The following is a 26064-nucleotide window of genomic DNA, read 5'->3' as shown; positions in this document are numbered from 1 at the left end:
GTGTTTTGCTGCAGCTGTGGCATGTCGTTGGTTATTTGTTTTTTTTTAAGTGTTCAATAATGATTTTGTGTCTTGAGGATGACATTAACCAAGGATGTATGATACTCATCTTTGTTGAAGTAGCCCTACAAACTCCATAATGCACTAATGTGTTTATAGTTTACAATTGCATCCGTTTCAGGGGTAGAATAAGCAGTAAACTGGGCCCTGATGTGCACTAAAAGCCCTGAAATGACACAACATTTTTGAGTGCTTTTATTCAGGTCCATTAACACTTTTTTTTTACTATGACACAGTGTCATTATGCCATTTGTTCCTCTTGTCTCCCCTTTATTCTTCATCAGTATCTTTCTGCTCTGTCACTGTGTTTCTGCAGGTCAGTCTCAATAATAAGGAGTTAATGCCACATGTCCCGGAAGAAATTGTTGTTGAAATTGTCCCAGATGAGCCTCACTGCTGTTTTCCCTGCTCTCTCTCACTGCAAGGCTTTGTTTCTCAGTCCTTCATGCCTTCATGTGTTTGTGTGTGTGTGTGTGTGTGTGTGTGTGTGTGTGTGTGTGTGTGTGTGTGTGTGTGTGTGTGTGCATGTGCATGTGCATGCACGTGCATGCACGTGCTTTAGCCTGTTAACAGTCCTAGTCTGAGTCACTGAGCCTTATCTGGTTATGGTGAATATCTGGTAAGAGGAGAAAACATAATGAGATTAGATGCTAAAGATCAAAATCTTCAAATTACAGTGTGCAGTGAGAGCCATTGTGTTTTTTTAACTTACAACATACACCAGCACAACAGTCTAAATGTAAATATGTATTTCGATTACATGAGGGTGTTTTTGGTAATGGGGGTGGCTGATACTAGGATCACTTTGTTTACATACACAGAGTAGAACACTTTGCTGTCTTGCTCTGCCTTATTACCTCAGCCTTGCCTTTGCCTCCACCTACAGGTTGTTCTGTGTAAGTACAGTCACGTTGAACAGGATTGGAAGGCTTTTTTTCAACTAAATCATAAATTTTCTGTCAATCATCATGAGCCTATAATGAACTTTTCATATGAGCTGAGATATATGGAAAATATTCTGAGCTCTTTATTTTTTAATTGCTTCATCAGAATTTTTAATTTTTGTGTGTAGAGCCTGTCTTTTCTTTTTTTCTTAAGGTGTAAGGTCAGAGGGGATGAATTTAAAGTTAACTTATATGATATTGGGCTAAGATAAAAATGAAATTACAAAATGTTTGTGACCATAAATTCCATCACTTCAGTGTGAAATGTAAAATGCCAGTGCACTGTACATCCTCTATGCTGCAGTATGCTTTAGCAGACACCAGGAGGCTCACCCGGTGATTATGTACAGCATCCACAGCCTCCAATACCCTCCAATGACTAACAGAATAAAATAAAAGGGAGATGAAATAAGAATAAATATGTCTTCTACTGTGTAGGATAAATTAACTATTCAAATATATTCAAAGTAAAAACAACACTATACAGCACGATGGCTGATGTAAACTAATACAGCGCAATAATGTTGTAAATTGGCCTTAGATCTGGACCCTTTGAGGCATATAATCTGTGTAATGTATCTAAAGAAAACACAGTGTGTGTGTGTATTTGTGTGTGTTCGTATTTAGATTATTTGCACAATGTGACTTTTTATTGTTGTGGAACAGATAAAGTTACATCCGGATTAAAAACGCTCTATTTGTCTTTCTTTAATACAAGCCAGATGTTTCATGCAGCCCAGGCCTGCTGTCACTCAGCCCTCCTGTGACCAATCACAGCCGGTTTTTACTCCTCCCTCCCTCCCTGCAGAGTGTCCCAGGCTCGGTGGGGAGAACGAGTGATTCCTCTTCTTTCTGCTCCCCACTCCGAGTCCATCTGCGCCTCCCTCCTAGTGCTCCCTCTCACCGCGCAGAGCTGCTCACTCACCCCAGCCCCACCATGGAGAGAGGGCAACTGTTCGCTGCGTGTCTGCTGTGCTGGAGCTGCAGTGTGTGTGTGGTTACAGCCATCCAGAGGGCTGATATGTTTCCTTACGGCACTTTAAGTGGAGATTTAATTCTGGCAGAGGGCGACGATGAAACCTCCAGAGTGCTGTCTCTGCCCAGACCCTTATACTTCTACAACTCCCTCTTCTCCCAGCTATATGTGAGTATCACTCCAGTTATCCTCATCTTTATTGACCGGGATTATGATTCACGCACGGAATTTCCTGCCAGTGGAGGCGTGTAATTATTTTCTGAAGTTATCGGTTGTTGATTTTTTTTTTTTTTTCTGTTTTTCCTGACTAGTGTAAAGTGACCACAAATTATTCCGGTTATGAGTGCCTCAGAATCCAGTCCCAGCGCACCAGTCTAAACATCCCCCATATAAACTGTCTGCATATAAACATTTCGAGCGTGTTTACTTTAGAAGAGAAGAAATCTCAACATGTTTCAATGTAAAAAATTAATGTTGGAAACGGTAATTAAGAATGACTGGAAATAACTTTTAACTGAACCCAGTGGTGGAAGAAGTATTCAGATCAGCTTCTTAAGGAGTAAAATACAAATTGTATCATACAACTGCTGCAATACAAATATTAACAGGTACATTTACTTAAGGACTGTAATTCAGTTGCCTGCATTTGTGAGGTACTTGTACTTAAGTTTTTGTATTTTTCAAACCTATCATATGTTGTTTGCAAACGAATACTCTGGAAAGTAATCAGCAGTAAATAAAGTATAGTATAGAGTATAAAACAGGGTAAAACTGAAGTAGAAGGATCTTAAAAGTGTATTTAAGTGTAGAAAATCGGGGACTGTGCTCAAGAATCCTTGAGGAGGTTCCAGTGGTTTTAGAGGGGAATCCAGGGGTTCATTATGTGTCTCCTGAGGTTCATATCAGGGTTCCATGATTTCACAATGAGGTTGTAGATGCTTTTTAGGTTTGTAATGGCTAAAGGGTTCAGAGATTATCCAGGTAGACCACTGGTCCCATCAGGTGGTCTCATCATTAATTAGTGACCCTTGTTTGTTTGTCTTTCTAGGTGGCCACAAATGGCATCATATCAGCCCAGGACTTGCCAATGGAAAAGCAATATGTTGACGACAGCTTCCCTACAGATTTCCCAGTAGTGGCCCCGTTCCTGGCTGACATTGACACCAGCAGAGGACGAGGACAGATTTACTACCGCGTGACTGAAACTCCCAGCGTACTCAACAGAGTGGCCCAGGTCTGTTTTTGCACTGAAACAACAGAAAGATGTTAAAGTTCTTTGTATTGGAAATTGGTTACAGGCTTTTCTGCTCTTGAAATAATAAAGACGTGCTGAGATTAGCACTTTGTGCACTCTACCTAAAAACAGCTTTGGCTTTTTCTTTTTTTCCAGTTCTTCATCCATTAGTTCAGTCCATTGTTCATGCCATCTTCCCTTTTTTTTTCTTTTCTTTGTTCTTCCCCTCCATCATTCATTCATTCATTCATTCATTCATCTGCTCACCCAGGAAGTACAGCGAGGGTTCCCTGATGCAAAGTTCACACCCACACATGCTGTTGTGGCAACATGGGAGAACGTTGCAGCATATGAAGATCAAATTCAAACCACTGGACCGTCAAACAAGGTAAAATGGACTGAAGATGTACTTTGGTTCTGTTTGGTCATCACGTAAACAGCCCACATATCCTTCACTAGTATGTTTTGGTTCTTTTGAGACTTGTGGTCCCAAATTCCTGGAGGTTGTGCATCACTTGTAATTAGCCAGGGGAGTGTTTTTCTCCTAATCTGTCTCTTAACCTTTTCAATGGGTCAGAGGTCATCTTTAAGGGTCATCAAACTGTCCCTCCCACCCGACTCGTTATCCGCTCCCTCCAATTCACACGCAGGTTGACATAAACATGCTTTGACCATTCATGCCATCACGCTCTGCTGGAATTCACTCCCCTCCCTTGTTTGCAATTACAACTGAATAACTTGGTTTACTATCAAGTTACTTATCTCAAACAGCACTGTTTCACCTTAGAGTCTGTTCAGACATTCACTTTTTGTCTGACACTGCCCCACATACACCTTTGGAAGTCCTGTTATTATTCTTTGCTTGACTTCAGTATGGGGGTAATTATGCTGTAAGTTTTAGAGATTCAGTTCACATAATTCGAGGGCTCTGGGGAGCAAAGACAGGAAGTATATTTTTGCCTTGGAGTCAGTTACACTGTGGACCAAGGCACGAGCCGTGTTGTTTTAGCCTACACTTGTTTACATTTTAACAAACTGGCATGTTTAAATTAATGCTGAATTAGATGTTAGCAGCTCCTCTTTGCAGTGTACCCAAAAAATGGACAGGTTCTGGATTTATAAAGAGCATTCACATTTAATGAGGTACGACTGATTGTGCTGACAAGTGGTCAAATCAACAGCCAAACTACAAAAACCAGCTTCCCATTGTTTTTAGAAAACCAGCATGCTCTTGTCCCATTACTCTCACACAGTATCTCCAACCCATGTCTCTCCCTCCAAACCCTCCTCAACTCTCCGGCAGCAGCCTCACTGTTTGAAAACCTCTGGAGCAGGGAAACATTTAATTTTACACTTCCATAACTTTCTTGGAATTTTCCTAGATACAGGCATGTAATTTGTAACTAATTATAGGGAAAATAGAAATTTTCTTTCCTGAAAATCTAAATTTAAAACCCAAGCAAATGACCACTTGTTGTTAGAAACCTAATTTCTTATTTGTTGAACTGAGTCTTCCCTGTAGACAGATTTCACATTATCGTTCACAGTTATTTTCATGTCCAGCTTCTTTTTGGTTAATTAAAGGGCTACTCCAGCATTTAACGTCCAGAAAATTGGGATGACTCATGGGACATATAAAAAACAATGTGGTCAGTATTGGGACCACAGAATAAATCCAAATACACTACATCCTACATTTCCCATAATACCCAAACTTTAGAAAGCTCACGGTAGAGCTACAGGAGACGTTATACAGCTGTTACAGTGCTCTGTTGTTCCTGGTTTGTAGCATGTGGGATGGAGGGATGAAGGGAGTGGTAGGTTTAAGGCAAACCCCAGGGGATCTCTTTGTCTCTGTCCAGCTTCTCATCTGGGTCTGTCCTTTCTTCTTGCTCTCATGATCTGGTTTCTTTTATGCATTTTCTTTCTTCCTGATTGATCAAAAGCTAAACATTCAATAGTCTCTTGGGGATATGCACATCCAGGGATACGCATGAAGCCCCTTTTAACATTTCTTAATACCTATGGCTGATTTTAATTGCATCGCTGCCCAATGGACAAATCAGTGATTGTATTTTCTCTGAGCCTTGAATCTATCCAGTGTTGAAATGGAGTCTGCCTCAGTACAAAATGTTTTCCATGTGCCACGAGGGGTCTTGTTTTGTTATTTAAAGGCTCTGTCTGGGTCTCGGCTGGGATTTGCTTCAGTTGGTCTCCCCTCGCACTGATACCATCTTCCTTTGAAGTGATTAGCCAGAGGTGCTGGGTGGGGTGTGCTGGAGGGTAGAGCGCTATGTGTGTGTGAACTGATTAACCTGAGGTGTGTGTGTTTGTCGGGATGTGAATTGAGGGTGACAGTCAGGGGGAGGGGCAAGCGATGTGGTGTTTGGGGGTCGGGCATAGAGATGATAAGAATAAGAGGGAGAGCAAATAGAGAAGAGGACATTCGAGCCAAAGAATGACCGTAAGAAGTGGGATTTTGTTGTTGTTACTGAGTCACCTTCAACACCAAGCATTTTATCAACCTTTTCCAATTAAAAAAAAAGTACAAGCCTGACTTCTTATGAGGATCGCTCTGTCCTGAAGTCCCCTTCCTGAGAGTATATACAGGAAAGTGGAATGTGATTTCACATTTGACTACAGTGCATCATTTTTTTCTATTCTGTGCTCACTGTCCCTTTGAGCTCTCTTCAAAGCTACACATACAATAGAGAAAAGTGTTGTAAGTTGAACCACACATTACATGTCTGCTGTGTTCGGAACAAATGAGGTTGACTGAATGAAAAAATGGACTCCTCTGTTAGACTTGCCTTTCATACTGCTTTCTCTGCTCTTCTCTTCTGTTCTTTGGCTTTTTTTTCTATAGCTCAATAGGAACTTTTGTTCTGTTAGTATTATTTGTTGATACTGGGGACTCCTCACAGTGATGCCGGGGTCACCCCTTGAGATATGTTCACTCCTCTTCAAAGCAGACCCTTACTGAACTTCAGCTTTCATAATATGTTAACCTCTTCTTATGTCATGGGACACATCCTGTTCACCAGTAACCACAGCCAGGGTGAAAGTGTTCACCTCACCTGTCCAGCTCCATAACAGCCACTGAAACAACTCGGTGAATTAGTAAAGTTGTAGTTCTGTGTTGCAATAGTTTGTAGTTCTGAGAAAGATGTTCAAAAATCTTTCAGGATCTAAGAAAAGCAGCTATGTTTTAACCCACACTGTCCCCTTAAGCTGATGACAAAGTTCTGAAAAGCCTCCATGAGGTTCAGAAGTCGTCCAGTTTCCTTAAGGTTTGGAACAGCAGTGAATCCTTTTACATGCAGCTGAACAGGAAAGTCACCACAAAAGTGGGGGTATGGATTTTCTTAGGACAAATACTCATTGGGATATTCCTGGCCACAAGCCTGGACTGTAGTGTATGAGTGTGTGAGTGTATGTGTGAGTGTATGTGTGAGTGTGAGTGTGAGTGTGAGTGTGAGTGTGAGTGTGAGTGTGAGTGTGAGTGTGAGTGTGAGTGTGAGTGTGTGTGTGTGTGTGTGTGTGTGTGTGTGTGTATACGTTCCCACGCTGTAGGCAGTTCCGTCATTGCGCTCTCGATCTCGAGGCTGGCAACTGGACTGCAGCTGCTCCCGGCCTGTTGTCAGCTGTGCTGTGGCCGACGAGCTGAAAAACTAGCAATCAACAAACAAGCGTTGTATGTTCATCACCATTCACACCCCTCGGTCTCCGTCTGCCTCTTCCTCGGGATGTCGTCCAGGCTAAATAGAGTGCGATCCTCTAGTAGGTCATTATGATATGACTCAGAACATCTGTTACAGTGTGTTGAGTCATTTAGTCCCAGTTGAAATGAAAACAACTAAACTGTCTTCAGCTTATGTTAATATGGAAAAATCGAAGCTAGATAGAAATAGAATAATCAATAGGCAAGTGTTTTTTTTTCTTTGGGAGAGCCCATATATATATATTCATACACTGTTGTTCAAATCCTCCCCACACACACGTACATCTGTCTCTGTTGTTTCCTGTCTGTCTCTCAACAGCCCACTGTATAATAAAGAGCAAAAATCTAGTGTTTAAAGTAAACCAGTCCATTAATGAATGAACAGATGGTAAACAGTCGGACATGAAAAAGATGCTCACACCTGACACACGTTTGCAGCTGTGGTAGGTGCATGGTTCAAAACATGCACCACCGACTTGTCCAGCGTTTTTTGTTTCTTCTGAATCAGAGCATCTGTTCTTCAGCGGGCACATTTCTAATACAGTTTGTTTTCATGTTTTACAAGCATACTGAAGATGTTTGCACCTCTTGTAGATGTGCTAACCATGTTCTGTGATTGTAATTTACTTATTTACTGTTCTACCCCATGCTGTCCGGTGTGCATTAGACAGTGTCCACATTAAACCCATAAAATGTGTAAACACCGTTTCTCTTTCCCTTTGGGTTTTTCTCACCCAAAAACTTTGAGCTTTTGCAGAACCTTGATTTACGAACACAAAAGGAAGCGGTTCATATCACATGTGTTTGGACCATGTTTCAAAGCATTAGCGTTTACAGTTGTTCTGAATGGTCTGGCAAAGGTGAAGTGAAACACTGACCATTGTTGGGATAGTTGGGACTGGCTGCCTGTTGTTCAATCTTCAGCTGAGCCAAAACAACAACAAATCAAGTTTTGAAGCAGTTCTTTCATATATGATAATCAACATATTTGTTTAAGTGGTCTTTAATGATTCAAATGAACTTGCCATGGTTTCTGACCCATTGTGAGCTTATTTCCAGCCTTTTTAACCCCCGCTGTGCTGCAAACAGGCCTTTCAGATTGATGATGTTACCACCTAAGCCTTAAACAGCCAGGATGACAGCAAACATTTGTTGGTCTCGGAGACAGTTAACATCTGTGCATGTGTCTACTCAGTGTGAGGACAAAAAGGTGTGACATGCTCTCTGAAAGTCTTTGATGTGCGTTGGCTGTAATTTATTGTCCTCCAGCTGTGAGTCTGTGAAGCACAGCAGGACGACCTTACACACAGACTCAAACGCAGCAAATGACCACACAGGCATGGGAGTTAGTGTCAGATGTGAAGATCAGTATCACCCTCATACCTGTACTTGAGAATTTGACGCTACAGCCAGGAGCTTAGCTTAGCATAAAGAGTTCAGCTATGCAACCAACTCCCCCAGAAGAGATTATTGAAAGAGATTTGAGGAGTGTTAAGAACAAAGAAAAAAAGCAGATCCCTCTTGCAGCTCCAGCTTCTTCTCCTCCTTCCTTGAAGACAGAGAGAAAAAAAAGAAAGACCCCCCCCCCCTCACTAATTACAAAGAGCCACAGGGCTACAAAGTCCTCCCCACACACAAACAACAAGATAGTTTAAAGATGTTAATAGAAATGCAGTCTTAATGCAAACAGCTAAGAAAAGATGCACATGCCATGAGGTGAGTATAGGTGGAGAGACATCTGTATTTGTGTGTGCACCCCATGTCTCATATTGTAACAATGTCTGGTCTGCATGTTGTAACATCATCATGAAAGATGTCCAGACACACAGGAAGACAGCTGTGGAGAACCACATCTGGGCTGAGGGTTAAGAGAGAACGAAATATGTGTGTGTGTGTGTGTGTGTGTGTGTGTGTGTGTGTGTGTGTGTGTACATGTCTTGATTTCTGTGTGTGTTTATGTGTGTGAACAGATCATCTGATTCTGTCCCAAAGGAAAACAACATGGGATCGACATTCACCAAATCTTTTTTTTTTTTTTTTTTTTTGAAACCGTGGCTGAGCTGGACGCTCCCACATGCATGTAGGAAATAAGCTACTCAAGCAAAACATCCAACATTTAGAGAGAGGCTCTGCTAGAAAGAGTTCCCTGGTTGCCCAAAACTTCTGTTTCTGTTTGTGTTTTCTATTTTAATACACCCTAATTTGTGGAAAATAGGTGTGTGCAAATCCGGAGTCTGTCAAGTAAATGGTGGAGGTTGGTGGAGGAGGTATGAAGGCTGAGAAACAAACATGAGTCCCAGTAGAGGAGAAGTGTGAAGTTTGAGGAATGAGTCTAATTTGTGTCTGGTTAAATTGAGCGGACTCTGCACACACAGGAGGTAACCTCATCCCTGGAACACCAGCACAGCTTAAAATTTGTTTTACGTCTTAATACCAACAAGCTGCTACATCTTAATACCAATGGAAGTATTACCAGAGAAAATGAAACTTGTATATTTGTTCCCTGTTTTTATCATGTGTCAGACTAAGTCTTTTCACTTTCTCTGCAGGTCAATACGTTCCAGGCAGTGATTGGTTATGATGAGACCGACTCCTATGTGCTCTTCCTCTACCCTCAAGACGGCCTGAACTTCTTTGGGACGCGACCCAAGGTGACCCGCTTAAACACAGGGCCTTATTTTACAGCTTGATTCACCTGTGACAGTTTAACTGTAACGCTACAGTTAGTTGGTTTGAACGCTTTTTTCTGCTTGTAGGAGTCTTACAATGTTGAGATCGAACTTCCTGCTAGAGTTGGCTTCAGCAGAGGAGAAGTTACATATTTCATCTTATCACGAACCGAGGGACCCTACTACAGCGTGACCAGCGATGAGCAGAGTGTGAAAAACTTGTACCAGTAAGTAAAAAAAAAAACGAACTAAAACATTGTAATTAATCTGATCATTAACCAGCTGTGTGCAAAATGCAACATGGCCAGCGAAGCAGAAATAACTGGAAAACAATGGTTAATTAATAATACTAATAACATAAGCCTGAATGCCCACAGACAGGACTCACACTGACTGGGTTCTTACTCTCTAGGGTTGGGAATACAGGAATTCCAGGTGTTTGGCTTTTCCACACTGGCAACCGTGACTCTTTTGACAACATAGTCCCTGCTGCCATTAATAGCCTTCTTGCTACTCTAACACCTGGAGGACATGGTCTCACTCTGGTAATTTAATTTGAAATTTAATTTTCCATCAAGAATTGTCTTTTTTTTTTTCTTCTTTTTTTTTGTGCTGAAAACATCCTCTGTCTCCTCCATGGTTTATGCTCCCAGGACAGCACCACCCCTGAGTATGAAGAGGTTGAGGACTATGCAGACCCTGATAACCAAGAGGAAGATGATTACCCTTTGACAAGCCGGGGCGCCCAATTCCAGCCGGCCCCTGGCGGCAGTCGCCACTCAGAGCCCCGACAACCAGCAAGTCCTGATGCTCCTCCTGAGGATTCTGGTTCTCACGTGTCATATAGCAGTGAAGATATACCATTGACCTCTGAACCCAGGTTTGGTTCAGAGCCAGCAGGGAGGCAATATGTTCCCCCTGATCCTCGGCAGATTCAGGAAGAGAAACCACAGGTAACACTGAAACGTTTCGTTGCAAATGAAATTCATTATGTTAGTCAGGAGGCCAGGATAACTGTAATGTTTGTTAGTGTCGATACTTTTTAATGTGGGTTTGAATTAGGATTTTAGGCTTTTGATGACTCTTTTGATCAAAAGGCACTCTCACAGACAAGCAGCACTATGACACTACTTTCATATTCTCTGTAAAAAATAACATATTGAAGTGAATGTGAAAAAAGGGATTTCTGTCAAACTTTTGTAATACTGGATAAAATTGCACTCATTTTGTGTAAATCCTGTGGCTATAATGGAACGCTGTTTTGGAGACAATATAGTACTGTCAACAAAACGCTGGCAAATGATAATGATATGCATACTTTATACATATGACAAAAAAATCACTCATATCACAGCTGTCTGGTTTCTAGCAGCTGGAGAGAGTTAAAAACCATTGGCCTGGCTCTCAGTGACAGCAGGGAAAAAATATTTGATGTTGAACATAGCCCCATATGTCCATCTGTAGGCTCCCCTGGAGGTGGTGGATGTGTACTCCCCACACAGAAATGAACCACATCTTTCTCCTGGAGGTCATGTGGTCAACGTGGAAGAGGAAGACGTTGATTTTAACACACGAGGTAAGAGACAGACCACATGTGTGTGTAGAAATACGTGTATACATATGAGGATGTGTCCTGAATGTATGAATGGACGGTCACTTTGAGAGAGTGGAGGGTAGCACTACCGCACCCTGTGCTGCAGAGCTGCTCGGCAGCTGGCGGTACAATACTGCCGTTGTGCTGGCAGATCCCAGGTGTGTGTGTGTGTGTGTGTGTGTGTGTGTGTGTGTGCGTGTGTGTGTGCGTGTGTGTGTGTTCAATACTCCCTCCTCTGCAACTACTCCTACTGCCTTTACTGTGAATAGGAATGTGTTCTCAACTTGCTTGGCTACATAAAGGTCAAAATGTGCGTGTGATTAAAAATTCATCTCATTAACTCAGTTCAGCTTGGATGGATGAAATACTACTTTTCTTAGAGGATGCAAAGAAATCAGATGAGGACAAGTTTAGGAAACGTCTTCATCCCTTAAGAGGGTTGTTATTGGAGCCTGTGAGTGTACATACACAGGCACTGGGGTGTGTACTTGTGTCAAAATTTCGAAAGCTGTGAAAATGCATCTTTTACCAATACACACACATACATTTTCCAGTGCTGTCAGAGGTTTGATGTTTAGATAACTGACAGAACATATAAACGTTAGTGATAATATGTGGGTTTCTCCTCCACAGTGCTGGTGTAGGCTTGTATGCTTGTAAAAGCACAGTGATTTGTCTTCTGTGGGTGAAAACATGCTGACAATCCAGTGTTTATCTGTTGCTTGCGTGAGTGAGTGAGTGTGATGCCTCTGTAGGATAAGAGAATGCAGAATTCTGATCCCAAATCAGTTTTTTGCCAAAAACACAAATAGAGCAACGCAATAAGCGTGAAAGACTCAACTTAGAAGTTATGCAAGTTTCCATGTGGTGCTTTGAATCCAGTCAGAGCTACTGCAATCAGGACTGGTAATCCTTCAGAAATATTCTTACCAGTTGCTGTTCTCTTTCAGCTTTCCATTTTCATCAGTGCTTCATTGTAGAGACATTTAACATCATATATACTGTTAGACATTAGATAGTTTGCCATGGTTTGAGGAATGTTACAGCAAAACACTGTGATTTTCTTGTCTATTCAGCAACAGACAGCAACATTTCTTTTCTGTCCTGTGTAAAAAGCCCTATGACTTATACTTTACCATAGGGTCAAATTACCTGTTATATTATATATTATATATATTATACTACTTCAGCATTTAGACTTTTGAAATGTGCAATGTGCACACCAAAGTTCACAAAGCAGTACTGAATTTGTGCCTGCATGTCCTGCATCTGTGGTTGTGGGAGGCTGTAACAGCTGGTTTCTCTCAAAATAGTGTCCTGATATGTGTATCCTTCAGTGTGTGTGTGTGTGCGGGTGTGTGTGTGTGTGTGTGTGTGTGTGTGTGTGTGTGTGTGTGTGTGTGTGTGTGTGTGTGTGTGTGTGTGTGTGTGTACGGGTCTCCCTATATCTTGTCCACGTTTTTATTCTTTGTGCCCACACACACACTTATATAGAAACAACATTTAGTTGTCCTGCGTGTTTGTATGATGATCAAGTAAAAAATCGACATTAATATTGAAGATGAATTTTTCAAATAACAGCACTGGCCTGAATGGAAGTGATGAGAATATTCATTTTCTCTTATTTCTTCTCCTTCTCAGTGATTCCATACACTACAGAGAATAAGGAAACATGTGCCAGGTCTGTGAAGCAATTTCAACAATTTCAATCCATTAGATATTAAAACAAAATCAAAAATCTCATTATTTCTAATAATGGGCCACTACAGCCCAGATTTATTCAGCAGATTTAAATATGGATTTATTCTGTTCTCTTCCTCAGATTTCAGCAGCAATGTTCCCAGAATGCATTTTGCTCAGACTATGCCACAGGCTTTTGTTGTCACTGCCGGCCTGGATTCTATGGAAACGGACGCCACTGTCTACCAGACGGTTGGAGCTCGCCAACATTAACTCTCATTAATACTGTTTGTAGTTCTAAATTTCATCTTTTAATTTCCTGTGTGATTCTATATTAATCCTCCAGGTGCTCCACAGCGTGTTAGTGGTAAGGTGAGGGGAACCGTGATTGTGGGTTCAACTCCAGTCACACTGAACAACATTGATCTCCATGCTTACATCGTGGTGGGAGATGGGAGAGCGTACACTGCCATCAGTGAGGTAGGACACGATATTTCTTTTTCTAAAATCAAATTACAAATTTTTGGTTACCATCCACATCTCGTGTTCTTGCTTCTCTAACTTGAGTTTTGTAAACCTTGCTCTGATTGGTCAGGTACCTGAGCCAGTGGGCTGGGCTCTGATGCCAGTAGCACCAATAGGAGAGCTGTTTGGATGGCTGTTTGCGCTGGAGCTGCCCAATAGCCAAGTGGGATTCAAATTCACAGGTAAATTGTGTGTGTGTGTGTGTGTGTGTGTGTGTGTGTGCGCGCGTGTGTGGGTTTGTGTGGGTTTGGTTGAGTTTGCTGCTTCGTAGTCTTGTCTCCTGAGAACATGTGTGGAGGGATGAGGGAACTCCTCTACGGCGAGGACATCTTTGTGTGTGTGTTTTGTCTCCCAGCCAGCTGTATTATCTCCAGGGATGTGATGTGATATCAGGCTTCCACCTCCCCTCTTCAATAGGAAACAGCTGTGTGTGCATATGTGTACACACACGAATGTATGTGTGTGGCGTGTGTGTGTTCTGTATAGATGTAAGCATTGCTGACATTCCACTTTGTATGAAATGCAACTGCACCCTTTGGTCTGTTTGCAATGATGTGTAATAAAAATAATCTATATATAGACAATCAAAAGATGTATTGATTGATAGATTAGTTGACTAACTCTGTCTTCAGGTGCCGAGTTCACTCGGCACGCAGAGGTGACCTTTTACCCTGGCAACCAGCGTCTGTCAATCACCCAGACGGGTCGTGGCCTTGATGACCATAACCACCTGACCGTGGATACTGTAGTCAGCGGCAGCGTGCCCTTCCTGCCTCCTGGAGCCGAAGTCACCATAGATCCCTTCAAGGAGATTTACCAGTACTACCCATCCGGTAACCATCCCAACCACCAACAGAAATATTCTTTATAACATTTGATGGGCCCCTTTTCCTAAAGGTGTTTTCTCTTTCTCTAGTTGCCACCTCCACCTCCGTTAGGGAGTTTTCAGTCGTTTCAGCAGAGCGTGGCTCAGAGTCCTTCTCCTTCCAGCTGAAGCAGAACGTCACCTACCGCGAATGTCGACACAGCAACCACGCCGCTGCCCCGGAGACGCTGCAGCTCACCATGGAGAGGGTGTTTGTGATGTACGTCAAGGAGGAGCGCATCCTCAGATACGCCGTCACCAACAAGATCAGCCCAGTCGGAGGTGAGTCAGGTTCAGGTTTAATGCATCCAACTGCAGATTTGACACCAGATGAGGGCGAGTCAGTGGAGATGAAGTGGAAGTAACCATATTTATTATTATCCCAAATGATCTAAATATTGTTTCGGAGGTTTTCCCTCCCAGAAGAGTAAAACTGCGCTGAAAGAAATTCGAATCGTAGAATTATTCCTTACTTTTTCCTGAATGCCGATTTATTTTTCAGCCAGCGGTCATTAAAAACACGCACAAGAGAGTCATAACACCACAAACCACATGAAGAAAAATACACAAAACAGTGCATGAGAATAAGAACATGGGCTTCAAAAGAACAGTTTGTTCCACATTTTGCAACTAATTTGAGAAATGCTAAAATACAGAACCAGCTTTCAAAGATTCATGTCAGAGATTTGAAATGTCTGTGAAACATATGAGAGTAACCTTGCGTGAAGTTCAACGAGTTGTGAGCACAGACTGCTTCGAATGACACTGACCAGCCTTGTCTTGCCTTTAACAAAAACCCATCACTGGCCCACTATACTGGGAACAGCACCTGACTGACTGCTGAGTGTTTAGGTGGGTAAATACACTTGGAGTGTTGAAGATGTGAGGTTTTCTCTTCTGGAGCCCCAGCAGCAAATAGACCACCTAGTAATTGTTACAATGCTGCAACCAAAAGCCTGAGCCAAAGCACGGTGAACAATTGGACGGAGACCAGCTTTAAACACACATGCTGCAAGTTGTGTGTATAATTACACTAGAACCATAGAAAATGATGTTGAAAAGTATGTATTACCTCCACTACTGCTGGGTTTATTGTCTACCAAAGGCTACACCACTTTAAGGATCATCGTAACCATGATTTGTGTCACAAAAATGCAAAAATAAAATGCAAAGCATGTGACTAAATTGGTTGTTCAGGCTGACGATTGGCATTTGTGACTTGAATCTGAAATGTGTTGGCACTATCCTGTTTACATTAGAATGGAGGCCAGAGACCTTCAGTGAGGTTTTACATTGAGGAAAAATATTTGGTTCTAATACTTGGTTCTGTGGTATTTACAGTAAATGCAACCATGACTGTGACTCAGAGATTATTAAAACAGTCTGTTTCCTCTTATAATGACAAAAACATCACATCAAGAGTAAATCTAGCAGATCAGCCAGAACCACAATAAACAGCTAGGGGAGCACAGGAGGAGGATTAACAGCTTTCTTCAGATTTTATTAGATGCAGAGTATCTCTTACTTCTACGATCCTTGTCTGTAATTTGTTTGCACCATCTGATCTATTCTCTAGAAACCTCTAGAAAAACAGACCACACAAATATGCTAATGTGTAAAGAAATAACTACAGGCATAGGTTTTGTGTGATTGATACACACACAGTGGTTGATAGTCGTTCTTCAGCTACACTGTCTAATGAAAACCACACAGTGACAGGCTGGGTGCAAAGAGGCAGGCAAGTTTTGAGTCCAGACCAAGTTTCTGTCATTTAAATGTCAACACATTGATTAAATAGGTTATGATGACACATCTCACACATGCACTGACACACACGCACATGCACACATTAATATGGGCTAGACACAGCTGGAAAAGCTTTTGGGGATCAGGGGTTTTGTAAACATGGGTTAAGTGGTGTGTGCACATGTGAGACAGTGTGTGTGTGTGTCCTAGGGTCTCACTCTTTGTGGGAAATAATATCCCAGCCAATGACAGATTTTCTAGTGAGGGGGGTTGCCATGCAGAATAGCTGCCCACTGACGTCATGAGAATCAGAAGAACTTAAGATAAGACCTGAGAAAGCGAGAGGCTACACATTTACCAGACCCGACTATGTGTTTGTACGATTTCTACCAGACAACATACTGACCAAATTGTGCGGTTAAGCTACAGCAAATTATATGGAATAGAATAGAAATAATGTGATTGTTGCTGTCTGGACGTCAGCTCTGACCTTTTGGAAACAGATTTAGTTTCAGTACATAATGTCTGAACAACCTTGAGCCTAAAATCAACACCTGTCACACTGGTCCTTTTCTGTTTAAGCAATGTTGACGTGTAAACTGCTTGTTTTAATCGTAGGTCTATAATCCAGACTGGGTGTTCTGTTCGGCCTGGACGCCCTATAAAATGCTGCTTACCTTACTTCATCACCACGCTCTCTTAAATTTCAGGTCATTTCAGCGTGTCAGTAAAAGTCAGTGATAGTTAATTTTATGTTGCCATAAAGGTTGTTTGTTAGATTTCGGTCATTGTACCTTGGTCATCTTGGTTAGCTGTGGTTACTGCTACACCCCAGTACAACCAGTCTGTTTGTGCATGTGTGTGGAGGGGGTTTTGTAGAAAAGCAACAGGTGGGAAACTGCAGCCATCGCTTTGATGGCGTGCAGTGCATGTGTGGTGTGTGTGTCCTCCGCCCCTCACTCCCACTCTCCTTCTCTCTCTCTAATTATCCCTCAGTCTTTTCTCCCATCGGTGTGTATCTCACCCTCTCATCTCTCCTTTTTCCCAGCCGCATTCAGGACTTTGAAGAGTCTCTCCCTCCGACTCCCTTTGTCTTTGATAATGAGCCAAAACTGATCTCTGACCTAGAGGAGATGGAAGCAGACTGTGTGTGTATTCGATTTTGCTTAGGTGTATCCATGTGTTATTGTTTATAGAGGTTGATGACCCTGGTGGTAAGAAAAGTCCATCCTGATACAGTTAAACATCATTTAAATAAATATTCTTAATGTGAATATTTCCTTTTTGCTGGTGTGTTTCCTGTGCATTGATTGACCAGATGTAGAAATCAGAACCAACTGGACTACAGACCAGTAATGACATTGACATAAACTATGCAGAAACTTGAACTCTGTTAAAACCCAATGAAGATGCCATATTTGGCAATAATATTCAAATGGTGTAGTGACAAGGTTTTCCCATAAAACCAGTTGGTTAGGTATCTTTAAACAAAACAAAACATAAACAAAACCAGAATATTTCTTTATTAATCATAAATATACATTTTTTCAGTATGTGTGCAATTTTTAGGGCTTCTCAGTGTTTCAGTGGGTATGTTGGCAGAAAAAGTCACTTGCTATGACAGGATAGGTATTTGAGGCTTGGCTCATGTTGTGCCACCCATCCTGTGTGCTCTAAGGAACATTTTTGAGTAGAGTGGTACTGTGCGTCACTTAAGAGCACGTCTTTCACATTCTTTTCCAATGATTTCCCATGGTTTGCTTTATTCTGCTGCTGTTTTTCTTCCTGATTTTCCAGAAATTAGTCTGAGGCTTGTTGTTTAAATTGACTTGTCTAAGCTCTGTATTTGTATGAGAAAAACCCTGAACACACATCCGCCCACTCATCCCTCTGTCTGTGTCTGTACATGTGTGTCTAACCTTATCCATATGTTGAATATTAAGAACATGGAGGGACTCACTTCCTAAAAGGGATCTGTCCTTTGGGAATCTGTCTGGGGCGTTTTTACATGTGTATTTGGTTAGGCTGTAATCATTGCTGCAATCACTGGACTTTTATTGTTGAATAATGCACATCTCAATTAATCTCAGTTCAGGACATTTCGAGTGTTGGAGAGTCTTTGCAGTTACCAAATGTTTGTGTCTTTAGGTTTATTTTAATGTGACATCTGCACTTGTTTTTTAATCTGAGAACCTGAGAATCTGAATATTTCTGTCCAAACTGCAAAGTATTTAGAACAACAAACATCTTGAACCTTAATAACAGTCAATAATGTTCCATAAAATGTTCCTCTCTCACCCGTGACATCATTTAATCTGCCTCTCCTCCTCTATGTAGCGGAGCAAGAGCTGGTCAACCCCTGCTACTCTGGGAACCATGACTGTGACACCACAGCCCAGTGTATCCCATTAGAGGGCCAGGCCTTCCAGTGCCAGTGTGCTACTGGTTACAGAGGGGATGGACACAACTGCTATGGTATCACTGCCACAGTAATTTATATGAGCATGCATTTACACAACACTGTACTGTTAAAGATGCCACAGGTTATATGTATGTTTTGTAGTGCTTTCCTCCACTCTCTCTCTCTCTCTCTCTCTCTCTCTCTCTCTCTCTCTCAATTTCTCTCACACAGAAGTAGACCACGTTAATGTTAAAGGTCTTATTGTCTTCTCTTCTCTCCTCTCCATCCTTTGGCTCCGCCTCCTCCAGGTTAATAAGAGTACATCACAGGGACTTCCAGGGCTTTAAGCTGTTGCGTGGCCTGTCATTAGCCCAGCAGCAGGTCTTTTTTTCCTGCTGACAACACTAGGAAAGCCGCAGGCTCAGCCTCAATTCCCATGAATAGGCCTCAGCCTCTCTCTGTCTAGTCACACACTCACTGTGTGGTGTGGTCCCATGTGGTATGTTTAAGAACACAGTCCAAGAACCTAGTTGAGGGGGGTGCATGTTATAGTAACACCAGCAAAGCAGGCAAACAATGTATATGCAGTAAAAGCTCCAGTAATCGCCCTTAATTATAGCTTTACTCTCACATAGACATGGGGTATGATACATGTTGTTAGCTAAAGGTTTCCTGGTAGACTGGCTTGTGGGTTTATAGAAAAACTGTGATTCTGTTTTTCTCTCACTACAGACATAGATGAGTGTGCTGAGGGATTGACTTCATGTGGCGCTCATTCTCAGTGTGTGAACCTGCCAGGCAGCCACCGCTGCCAGTGCCAGAGTGGCTATGAGTTTGGCTATGATGAACGTACCTGTGTTGGTAAGTTGCAGTGACTGAAATGTTAACTTGAGCTCTGAACCCATAAATAAAAGAACACCAGGGTTGGTTGTGGGTTGGTTGTCACTTGCACCTGTTGCTCCTAAAAGATGTTTTGGAGCGTGTAGTCCTGCGTGTTGCACAATCAGCCGAAATATTTGGAAGAGACCCATGGTCGGAGCAGGAATGATATTTCTTCCACAACAGCAGTGCACAGCTGCAAACGCTAGGAAACAGAGCGGGAGGGAAGGATAGGTGACAAATGTGAGTACAAGAGGTGGAAGGAGAGGAGTAACGTGAGAACAAGGGTTTGAGATTAGGGGGTGGAAGTAAGAGACAAATGGAGCAAAGACACAATTTGTGTGTTGCTCTGGAATGTGTGGAGGAGAGAGGTCCTGCTGGTGTGTGTGTGTGTGTGTGTGTGTGTGTGTGTGTGTGTGTGTGTGTGTGTGTCCTCGTCCTCTTTTCACCTCACTGTGAACTTGTGATGAACTGTCTTTAAAACCTCCTGAGCTTGACAGATAATGTAATGCCTTACATGAGGCCTTGCAATTATCTAAATATTGAAAGATACCACTGAACACAGCTGCCACATATCACTGCATACATCAGCATACATTTCTAGACTTACTGTAGTGGAGTTTCCAAATTCCAATCCTAGCATGCCTTTCTCCATTTGTGGTTTTGAATGTATTTTTCACATTCTGATTTTATAGATATAGACGAGTGCAGTTCCTCTCCATGTCACGTCAATGCCAGATGTATCAATGGAATGGGATCCTTCCAGTGCCAGTGCCAGCCTGGGTTTTATGGTGATGGCTTCCACTGTACCCAGCAGGAAGGTCAGTAAAACACCATTGTGGTGATGCATGATAGTGACAAATGTTGCGTTATGAAAGATCTGATTTGACAATGTAACTGGAAGAATCATACAGTGTATTACAGTGTTTTGTGCTGTGGGGGCTGTTACAGCCACAGCGATAGGGCTCATATTGTTTGACCTTTCTTTCCACAGGACAGACTGTCCGACCAAAGAGCCAGTGTGAGCACCACAGAGACAGTCTGCAGAGTGGACTGCAACCTGGTGGACGGCCAAGTCTTGGAGCGTTCATCCCACAGTGCGACTCTGATGGGCATTACCGACCCCTGCAGGTGGGCACTGACTGACACAGTGGTAAAGTGCAGGACTGACTGATGACTTGAGTTGAATAATGTACTGATTTTATAAATAACAAAATGCTAATTCACTCCAGTGTCACGGTTCCACTGGATATTGTTGGTGTGTGGACAACAGGGGACAGGAGAGACCAGGAACCAGGACTCCACCTGGTACAGCACCCAGTGACTGTGACAGACCAGGTATTTACCTTTTTCCTAGAAAATGGCTTTCACTAAAAAGATTATATTAAAAGATTCTCACATTTTTTTAATCCTTACATCCTCAGCTGAGCCAACACGTCCTAAAACTCACTGTGAGCACCACAGAGACCGTGTACAGACCACCAGTCCAGAGGGATATCCTATAGCCGGAGCCTATGTACCTCAGTGTGATGATAATGGGCAGTACATATCTCAGCAGGTAAAACTTAATTCACTTCCAACACATACTGCTGATTCTTTTTCTGGTTTTTCTTGTTTTTGTTCATTATACAGTTTTATTTGTTATGTGTATCAGTGTCACAGCTCCACTGGATATTGTTGGTGTGTGGACAACAGGGGACAGGAGAGACCAGGAACCAGGACTCCACCTGGTACAGCACCCAGTGACTGTGACAGACCAGGTATTTACCTTTTTTCCTAGAAAATGGCTTTCACTAAAAAGATTATATTAAAAGATTCTCACATTTTTTTAATCCTTACATCCTCAGCTGAGCCAACACGTCCTAAAACTCACTGTGAGCACCACAGAGACCGTGTACAGACCACCAGTCCAGAGGGATATCCTATAGCCGGAGCCTATGTACCTCAGTGTGATGATAATGGACAGTACATATCTCAGCAGGTAAAACTTAATTCACTTCCAACACATACTGCTGATTCTTTTTCTGGTTTTTCTTGTTTTTGTTCATTGTACAGTTTTATTTGTTATGTGTATCAGTGTCACGGCTCCACTGGATATTGTTGGTGTGTGGACAGCAGGGGACAAGAAAGACCAGGAACCAGGACTCCTCCTGGTGCAAGACCCAAAGACTGTGACAGACCAGGTATTTACCTTTTTCCTAGAAAATGGCTTTCACTAAAAGTGTTAGATTAAAAAGTTTTCACGTTTTGTTTGTCCTTGTTCAGCTGAGCCAACACGTCCTAAAACTCACTGTGAGCACCACAGAGACCGTGTACAGACCACCAGTCCAGAGGGATATCCTATAGTTGGAGACTATGTACCTCAGTGTGATGATAATGGACAGTACACACCATTACAGGTCAGTGCTTGTTTTTTGTTTAATCTGTGAAATTTCCATTTCATCCTTGTGACCTAACACTAACAATGAATGAATGAATTTATCTACTGATGTTGCTATTTCAGTGCCATGGTTCCACAGGGCATTGCTGGTGTGTGGACAGCAGGGGACAGGAGAGACCAGGAACCAAGACTCCACCTGGTGCACCACCTGTAGACTGTGACAGACCAGGTGAGAAAGAGAAATCCATGTGGATGGACAGACTCTCTCTTTGCTCCAAACCAGCACTTCAAACCGCTTGTCGTCTGTAGTAACAGCACCGGCGTCAGCAGGTGTATCATGTCTCTGAGGCTTTCCTGCTAAACACTGACCTGTGAACCCACTTATTACTCAACTCACTGACAGGTCAAATACACAGCATGTTTATGTGAGTGTTGTGTAACCTTGAAAGTGGTGCCCTGTTGAGGTCATTGGGTCATAGCCTGGGAATGCCTGGAAAAACAGGTGATATCAAAGTGAGACTGTGACTGGTGGAAGGTTGAAAATAAAGGACAGTAGAATAAAAGAGCAGCCTGAAGCATAGTATGTGCTGTTAGACATGCTCTGTAAGAATATTTCTATGATATTGTCCATCTTTCTTATCCAGCTGAGCCAACACGTCCTAAAACTCACTGTGAGCACCACAGAGACCGTGTACAGACCACCAGTCCAGAGGGATTTCCTATAGCTGGAGCCTATGTACCTCAGTGTGATGATAATGGACAGTACTCACCATTGCAGGTTACCATCTAGTGTTAAAATTGTGCCATTTATGCATTTAAAGTAACATTGAGTGACATGACATATGAGCATAATTCTGCTATCAACCACTGCTGCTCCAGTGTCACGGATCCACTGGATATTGTTGGTGTGTGGACAGCAGGGGACAGGAGAGACCAGGAACCAGGACTCCACCTGGTACAGCACGCAGAGACTGTGACAGACCAGGTAAGGAAAGGGGTTTGTTTCTTTCTGTGCTTATACTACCAAGTCTGTCAGTCTCATTAAGGCTGTGTATTTACTGTTATTTAAAATGAAATCTTCAGCTGAGCCAACACGTCCTAAAACTCACTGTGAGCTGCACAGAGACAGTGTACAGACCACCAGTCCAGAGGGATATCCTATACCAGGAGCGTTTGTTCCTCAGTGTGATGATAATGGACAGTACACAGCTCAGCAGGTAAAATCAGGCTTTTAGTGTGTAGAGACATAATGTCCTTACTCCTGTCATTATACTTATTATTAATATTGTGTGTATCAGTGTCATGGTTCCACTGGACATTGTTGGTGTGTGGACGGCACGGGAAAGGAAAAACCAGGAACCAGGACTCCTCCTGGTGCAGCACCTGTAGACTGTTACAAACCAGGTGAGACTGTCAGGACGATTCACCAGATGATGATGGTGGTGATAATATGCAATGCCAAATGTAAAGCACACACTGAACAACTAATTCTGTTCAAAATTAAATTTTGGTTAGCGGTCATTTCAATAATACACGACGTGCCACAGACCAGTCTATGAAAGATATGTTGACTATGTAAAGGGTGCACAGTTTAGGTGATTTGCTTGAAACAGTTAGTGTGTTTTTAATAACTTGTGCAAACTTGTAAATGTTTTCCACCTAAACCAGAGCGTCCTAAAACTCACTGTGAGCACCACAGAGACCGTGTACAGACCACCAGTCCAGAGGGATATCCTATAGCCGGAGCCTATGTACCTCAGTGTGATGATAATGGGCAGTACATATCTCAGCAGGTAAAACTTAATTCACTTCCAACACATACTGCTGATTCTTTTTCTGGTTTTTCTTGTTTTTGTTCATTATACAGTTTTATTTGTTATGTGTATCAGTGTCACAGCTCCACTGGATATTGTTGGTGTGTGGACAACAGGGGACAAGAGAGACCAGGAACCAGGACTCCTCCTGGTGCAACACCCAAAGACTGTGACAGACCAGGTATTTACCTTTTTTCCTAGAAAATGGCTTTCACTAAAAAGATTATATTAAAAGATTCTCACATTTTTTTAATCCTTACATCCTCAGCTGAGCCAACACGTCCTAAAACTCACTGTGAGCACCACAGAGACCGTGTACAGACCCTCAGTCCAGAGGGATATCCTATAGCCGGAGCCTATGTACCTCAGTGTGATGATAATGGACAGTACCTACCTCAGCAGGTAAAACCTAATTCACCTCCAACACATACTGCTGATTATTTTTCTTGTTTCTCTTGTTTTTGTTCATTGTACAGTTTAATTTATGTGTATCAGTGTCACGACTCCACTGGATATTGTTGGTGTGTGGACAGCAGGGGACAAGAAAGACCAGGAACCAGGACTCCACCTGGTGCAACACCCAAAGACTGTGACAGACCAGGTATTTACCTTTTTCCTAGAAAATGGCTTTCACTAAAAGTGTTAGATTAAAAAGTTTTCACGTTTTGTTTGTCCTTGTTCAGCTGAGCCAACACGTCCTAAAACTGACTGTGAGCACCACAGAGACCGTGTACAGACCACCGGTCCAGAGGGATATCCTATAGTTGGAGACTATGTACCTCAGTGTGATGATAATGGACAGTACATATCTCAACAGGTTTAACTCATTTCTCTTATAGCACACACAGATGATTCTGTTTTTTGTGTTCTGATTATTAATAATGTGGTTGTTATTATGTGTATCAGTGTCACGGATCCACTGGATATTGTTGGTGTGTGGACAACAGGGGACAGGAGAGACCAGGAACCAGGACTCCTCCTGGTGCAGCACCCAAAGACTGTGACAGACCAGGTGAGGCTGTGACTCTCCGGCCCTCTCACTCACACAGTAACATACACACAGAGGCTGTTCTATAAATTCAGCCCTTGCTATAAATTCCAATGGTCCAAACATCTGAAGTGACCATTTTGCAGTAAGATGAGCAAACTTCCTGTTGCTAGACAACCAAACCAAAACAAGATGTGTTGGCTGGCCTGTTGAGTGTCAGCACAGTGTTGCACCCACCCTACAGACGCTGGTACACAGAAGGACTCAGTCTGGATGCAGACTTTATGTTAAGTTATGGACATGCTTGTAGATTTCATTACCTTCTTGTTTCATAATTCTCACTGATACAACGTTTTCTGCTCCTTTTTGGTTCGGAAATCATTTCCTCTGGTTCAAATGAGAAAGCCACTTTATTTTTCTTGCTTTAACCACACTGCTTGACCATTTCAGACATATTCACAAGTTAAATTTAAAACACATTTTAGTTTTTGATGATTTCAACAAGCATCCACATTAGACTCAAATTCGTGTGTTGGTTAGTAAGTCTGTATTCTGGTGTACCACGTGAGAAATACAGGTCACCGTATTAGCACAGATTTGGTGGACAGTCCACATATTGCCAGTTTCTGGAAAGTACATCTACTAAATTTAATGTGTCCTCTGGTGAAAGAATAAATGGGAGTGAAAACCTGTAATTCACAGGACGGGATTGCAGCATGCTAACCGTCACTACACTAAATCCTGCTGGCAAAATTTATTAGGAGACATCAGTCTGTGTTTACTTTGTGTTCTGTCTTTACCTCTGATCGCTGACTATTGGGTTGCTGACTTCTTGTCCTGGTCTCCTCCTTGGCGTAGAAACTGTGCAGTGCCACATTAGAAAAATACAGCGAGAGAGGCCAAGCTAAACATCAGCTGAAGCCTAAAGTGGTTTTGGGTTTAGTTTTAAAGCTCTCCTATAAAGTGAGTTACTACAGGGATTTCACAAGATAAACAGTTTTGACAAAAGCAAGATGTGTGTGCATATGTGTGTGTGCCTCTTTAAACACAGAGCCTTCCCACAGCATTAATCAAGCACTCCAGCTATCACTATTAAATGATTTCAGTGTGCTCCAATCTAAGAATATAAATGAATGAATAATGGTATTTGAAACAAAATAATATCTGAATTATAGTGGAGGATTATTTTTGGCTTTAAAGTGGGTTTGTTTTATCTGCTTCCCCCTCAGTCCCTGTGGTACCAACACAGCGACCTGAGAGTGTGTGTGAGCGGTGGAGGGCGAGTTTGATAGAGCACTACGGTGGAAAACCAGAGCCACAACAATACGTGCCTCAATGTGAGCCAGATGGACACTTCAGGTACCCGGCACACACACACACACACAAACAGCAGGTAGAATTGTTTCACTGATAGCAAAATATTTGAGAAAGTGAATTGTCCTTCAGGCCAGTCCAGTGTTATGGCGAGACCACTTACTGCTGGTGTGTGGATCAGGATGGGCGGGAGGTTCCTGGTACCCAATCAAATAATGTTGTCAAACCTGCGTGTAAGTATCTCTCCACCTGTACAACCCGTCTGTGGTTAAAA

At 42.3% G+C, this 26064-nt stretch overlaps 1 protein-coding gene across 1 annotated transcript in view; it reads left to right on the top strand.

Annotated features, from left to right (window-relative positions):
- nid2a (nidogen 2a (osteonidogen)) overlaps positions 1-26064 on the top strand; it is a 33669-nt gene that overhangs the window by 2866 nt on the left and 4739 nt on the right. Inside the window, exons 3-39 of the mRNA XM_026301774.1 lie at positions 1813-2148; positions 3029-3214; positions 3486-3602; positions 9485-9586; positions 9692-9831; positions 10017-10149; positions 10258-10557; positions 11069-11180; positions 12840-12879; positions 13021-13130; positions 13225-13358; positions 13474-13585; positions 14036-14236; positions 14320-14550; positions 18352-18489; positions 19148-19276; positions 19990-20115; positions 20289-20425; positions 20527-20632; positions 20719-20852; positions 20949-21054; positions 21142-21275; positions 21372-21477; positions 21560-21693; positions 21798-21903; positions 22319-22452; positions 22554-22659; positions 22758-22891; positions 22973-23078; positions 23343-23467; positions 23564-23669; positions 23757-23890; positions 23984-24089; positions 24172-24305; positions 24395-24500; positions 25706-25835; positions 25923-26023. Of these exons, the coding sequence (XP_026157559.1) occupies positions 1813-2148; positions 3029-3214; positions 3486-3602; positions 9485-9586; positions 9692-9831; positions 10017-10149; positions 10258-10557; positions 11069-11180; positions 12840-12879; positions 13021-13130; positions 13225-13358; positions 13474-13585; positions 14036-14236; positions 14320-14550; positions 18352-18489; positions 19148-19276; positions 19990-20115; positions 20289-20425; positions 20527-20632; positions 20719-20852; positions 20949-21054; positions 21142-21275; positions 21372-21477; positions 21560-21693; positions 21798-21903; positions 22319-22452; positions 22554-22659; positions 22758-22891; positions 22973-23078; positions 23343-23467; positions 23564-23669; positions 23757-23890; positions 23984-24089; positions 24172-24305; positions 24395-24500; positions 25706-25835; positions 25923-26023 (5032 nt within the window). The remainder of the gene's footprint in view (positions 1-1812; positions 2149-3028; positions 3215-3485; positions 3603-9484; positions 9587-9691; positions 9832-10016; positions 10150-10257; positions 10558-11068; positions 11181-12839; positions 12880-13020; positions 13131-13224; positions 13359-13473; positions 13586-14035; positions 14237-14319; positions 14551-18351; positions 18490-19147; positions 19277-19989; positions 20116-20288; positions 20426-20526; positions 20633-20718; positions 20853-20948; positions 21055-21141; positions 21276-21371; positions 21478-21559; positions 21694-21797; positions 21904-22318; positions 22453-22553; positions 22660-22757; positions 22892-22972; positions 23079-23342; positions 23468-23563; positions 23670-23756; positions 23891-23983; positions 24090-24171; positions 24306-24394; positions 24501-25705; positions 25836-25922; positions 26024-26064) is intronic.

The sequence above is a fragment of the Mastacembelus armatus genome, chromosome 2 (genome assembly GCF_900324485.2).
Source record: "Mastacembelus armatus chromosome 2, fMasArm1.2, whole genome shotgun sequence".
Lineage (NCBI taxonomy): Eukaryota > Metazoa > Chordata > Actinopteri > Synbranchiformes > Mastacembelidae > Mastacembelus > Mastacembelus armatus.
This window is presented reverse-complemented; position numbering and strand designations above follow the sequence as displayed.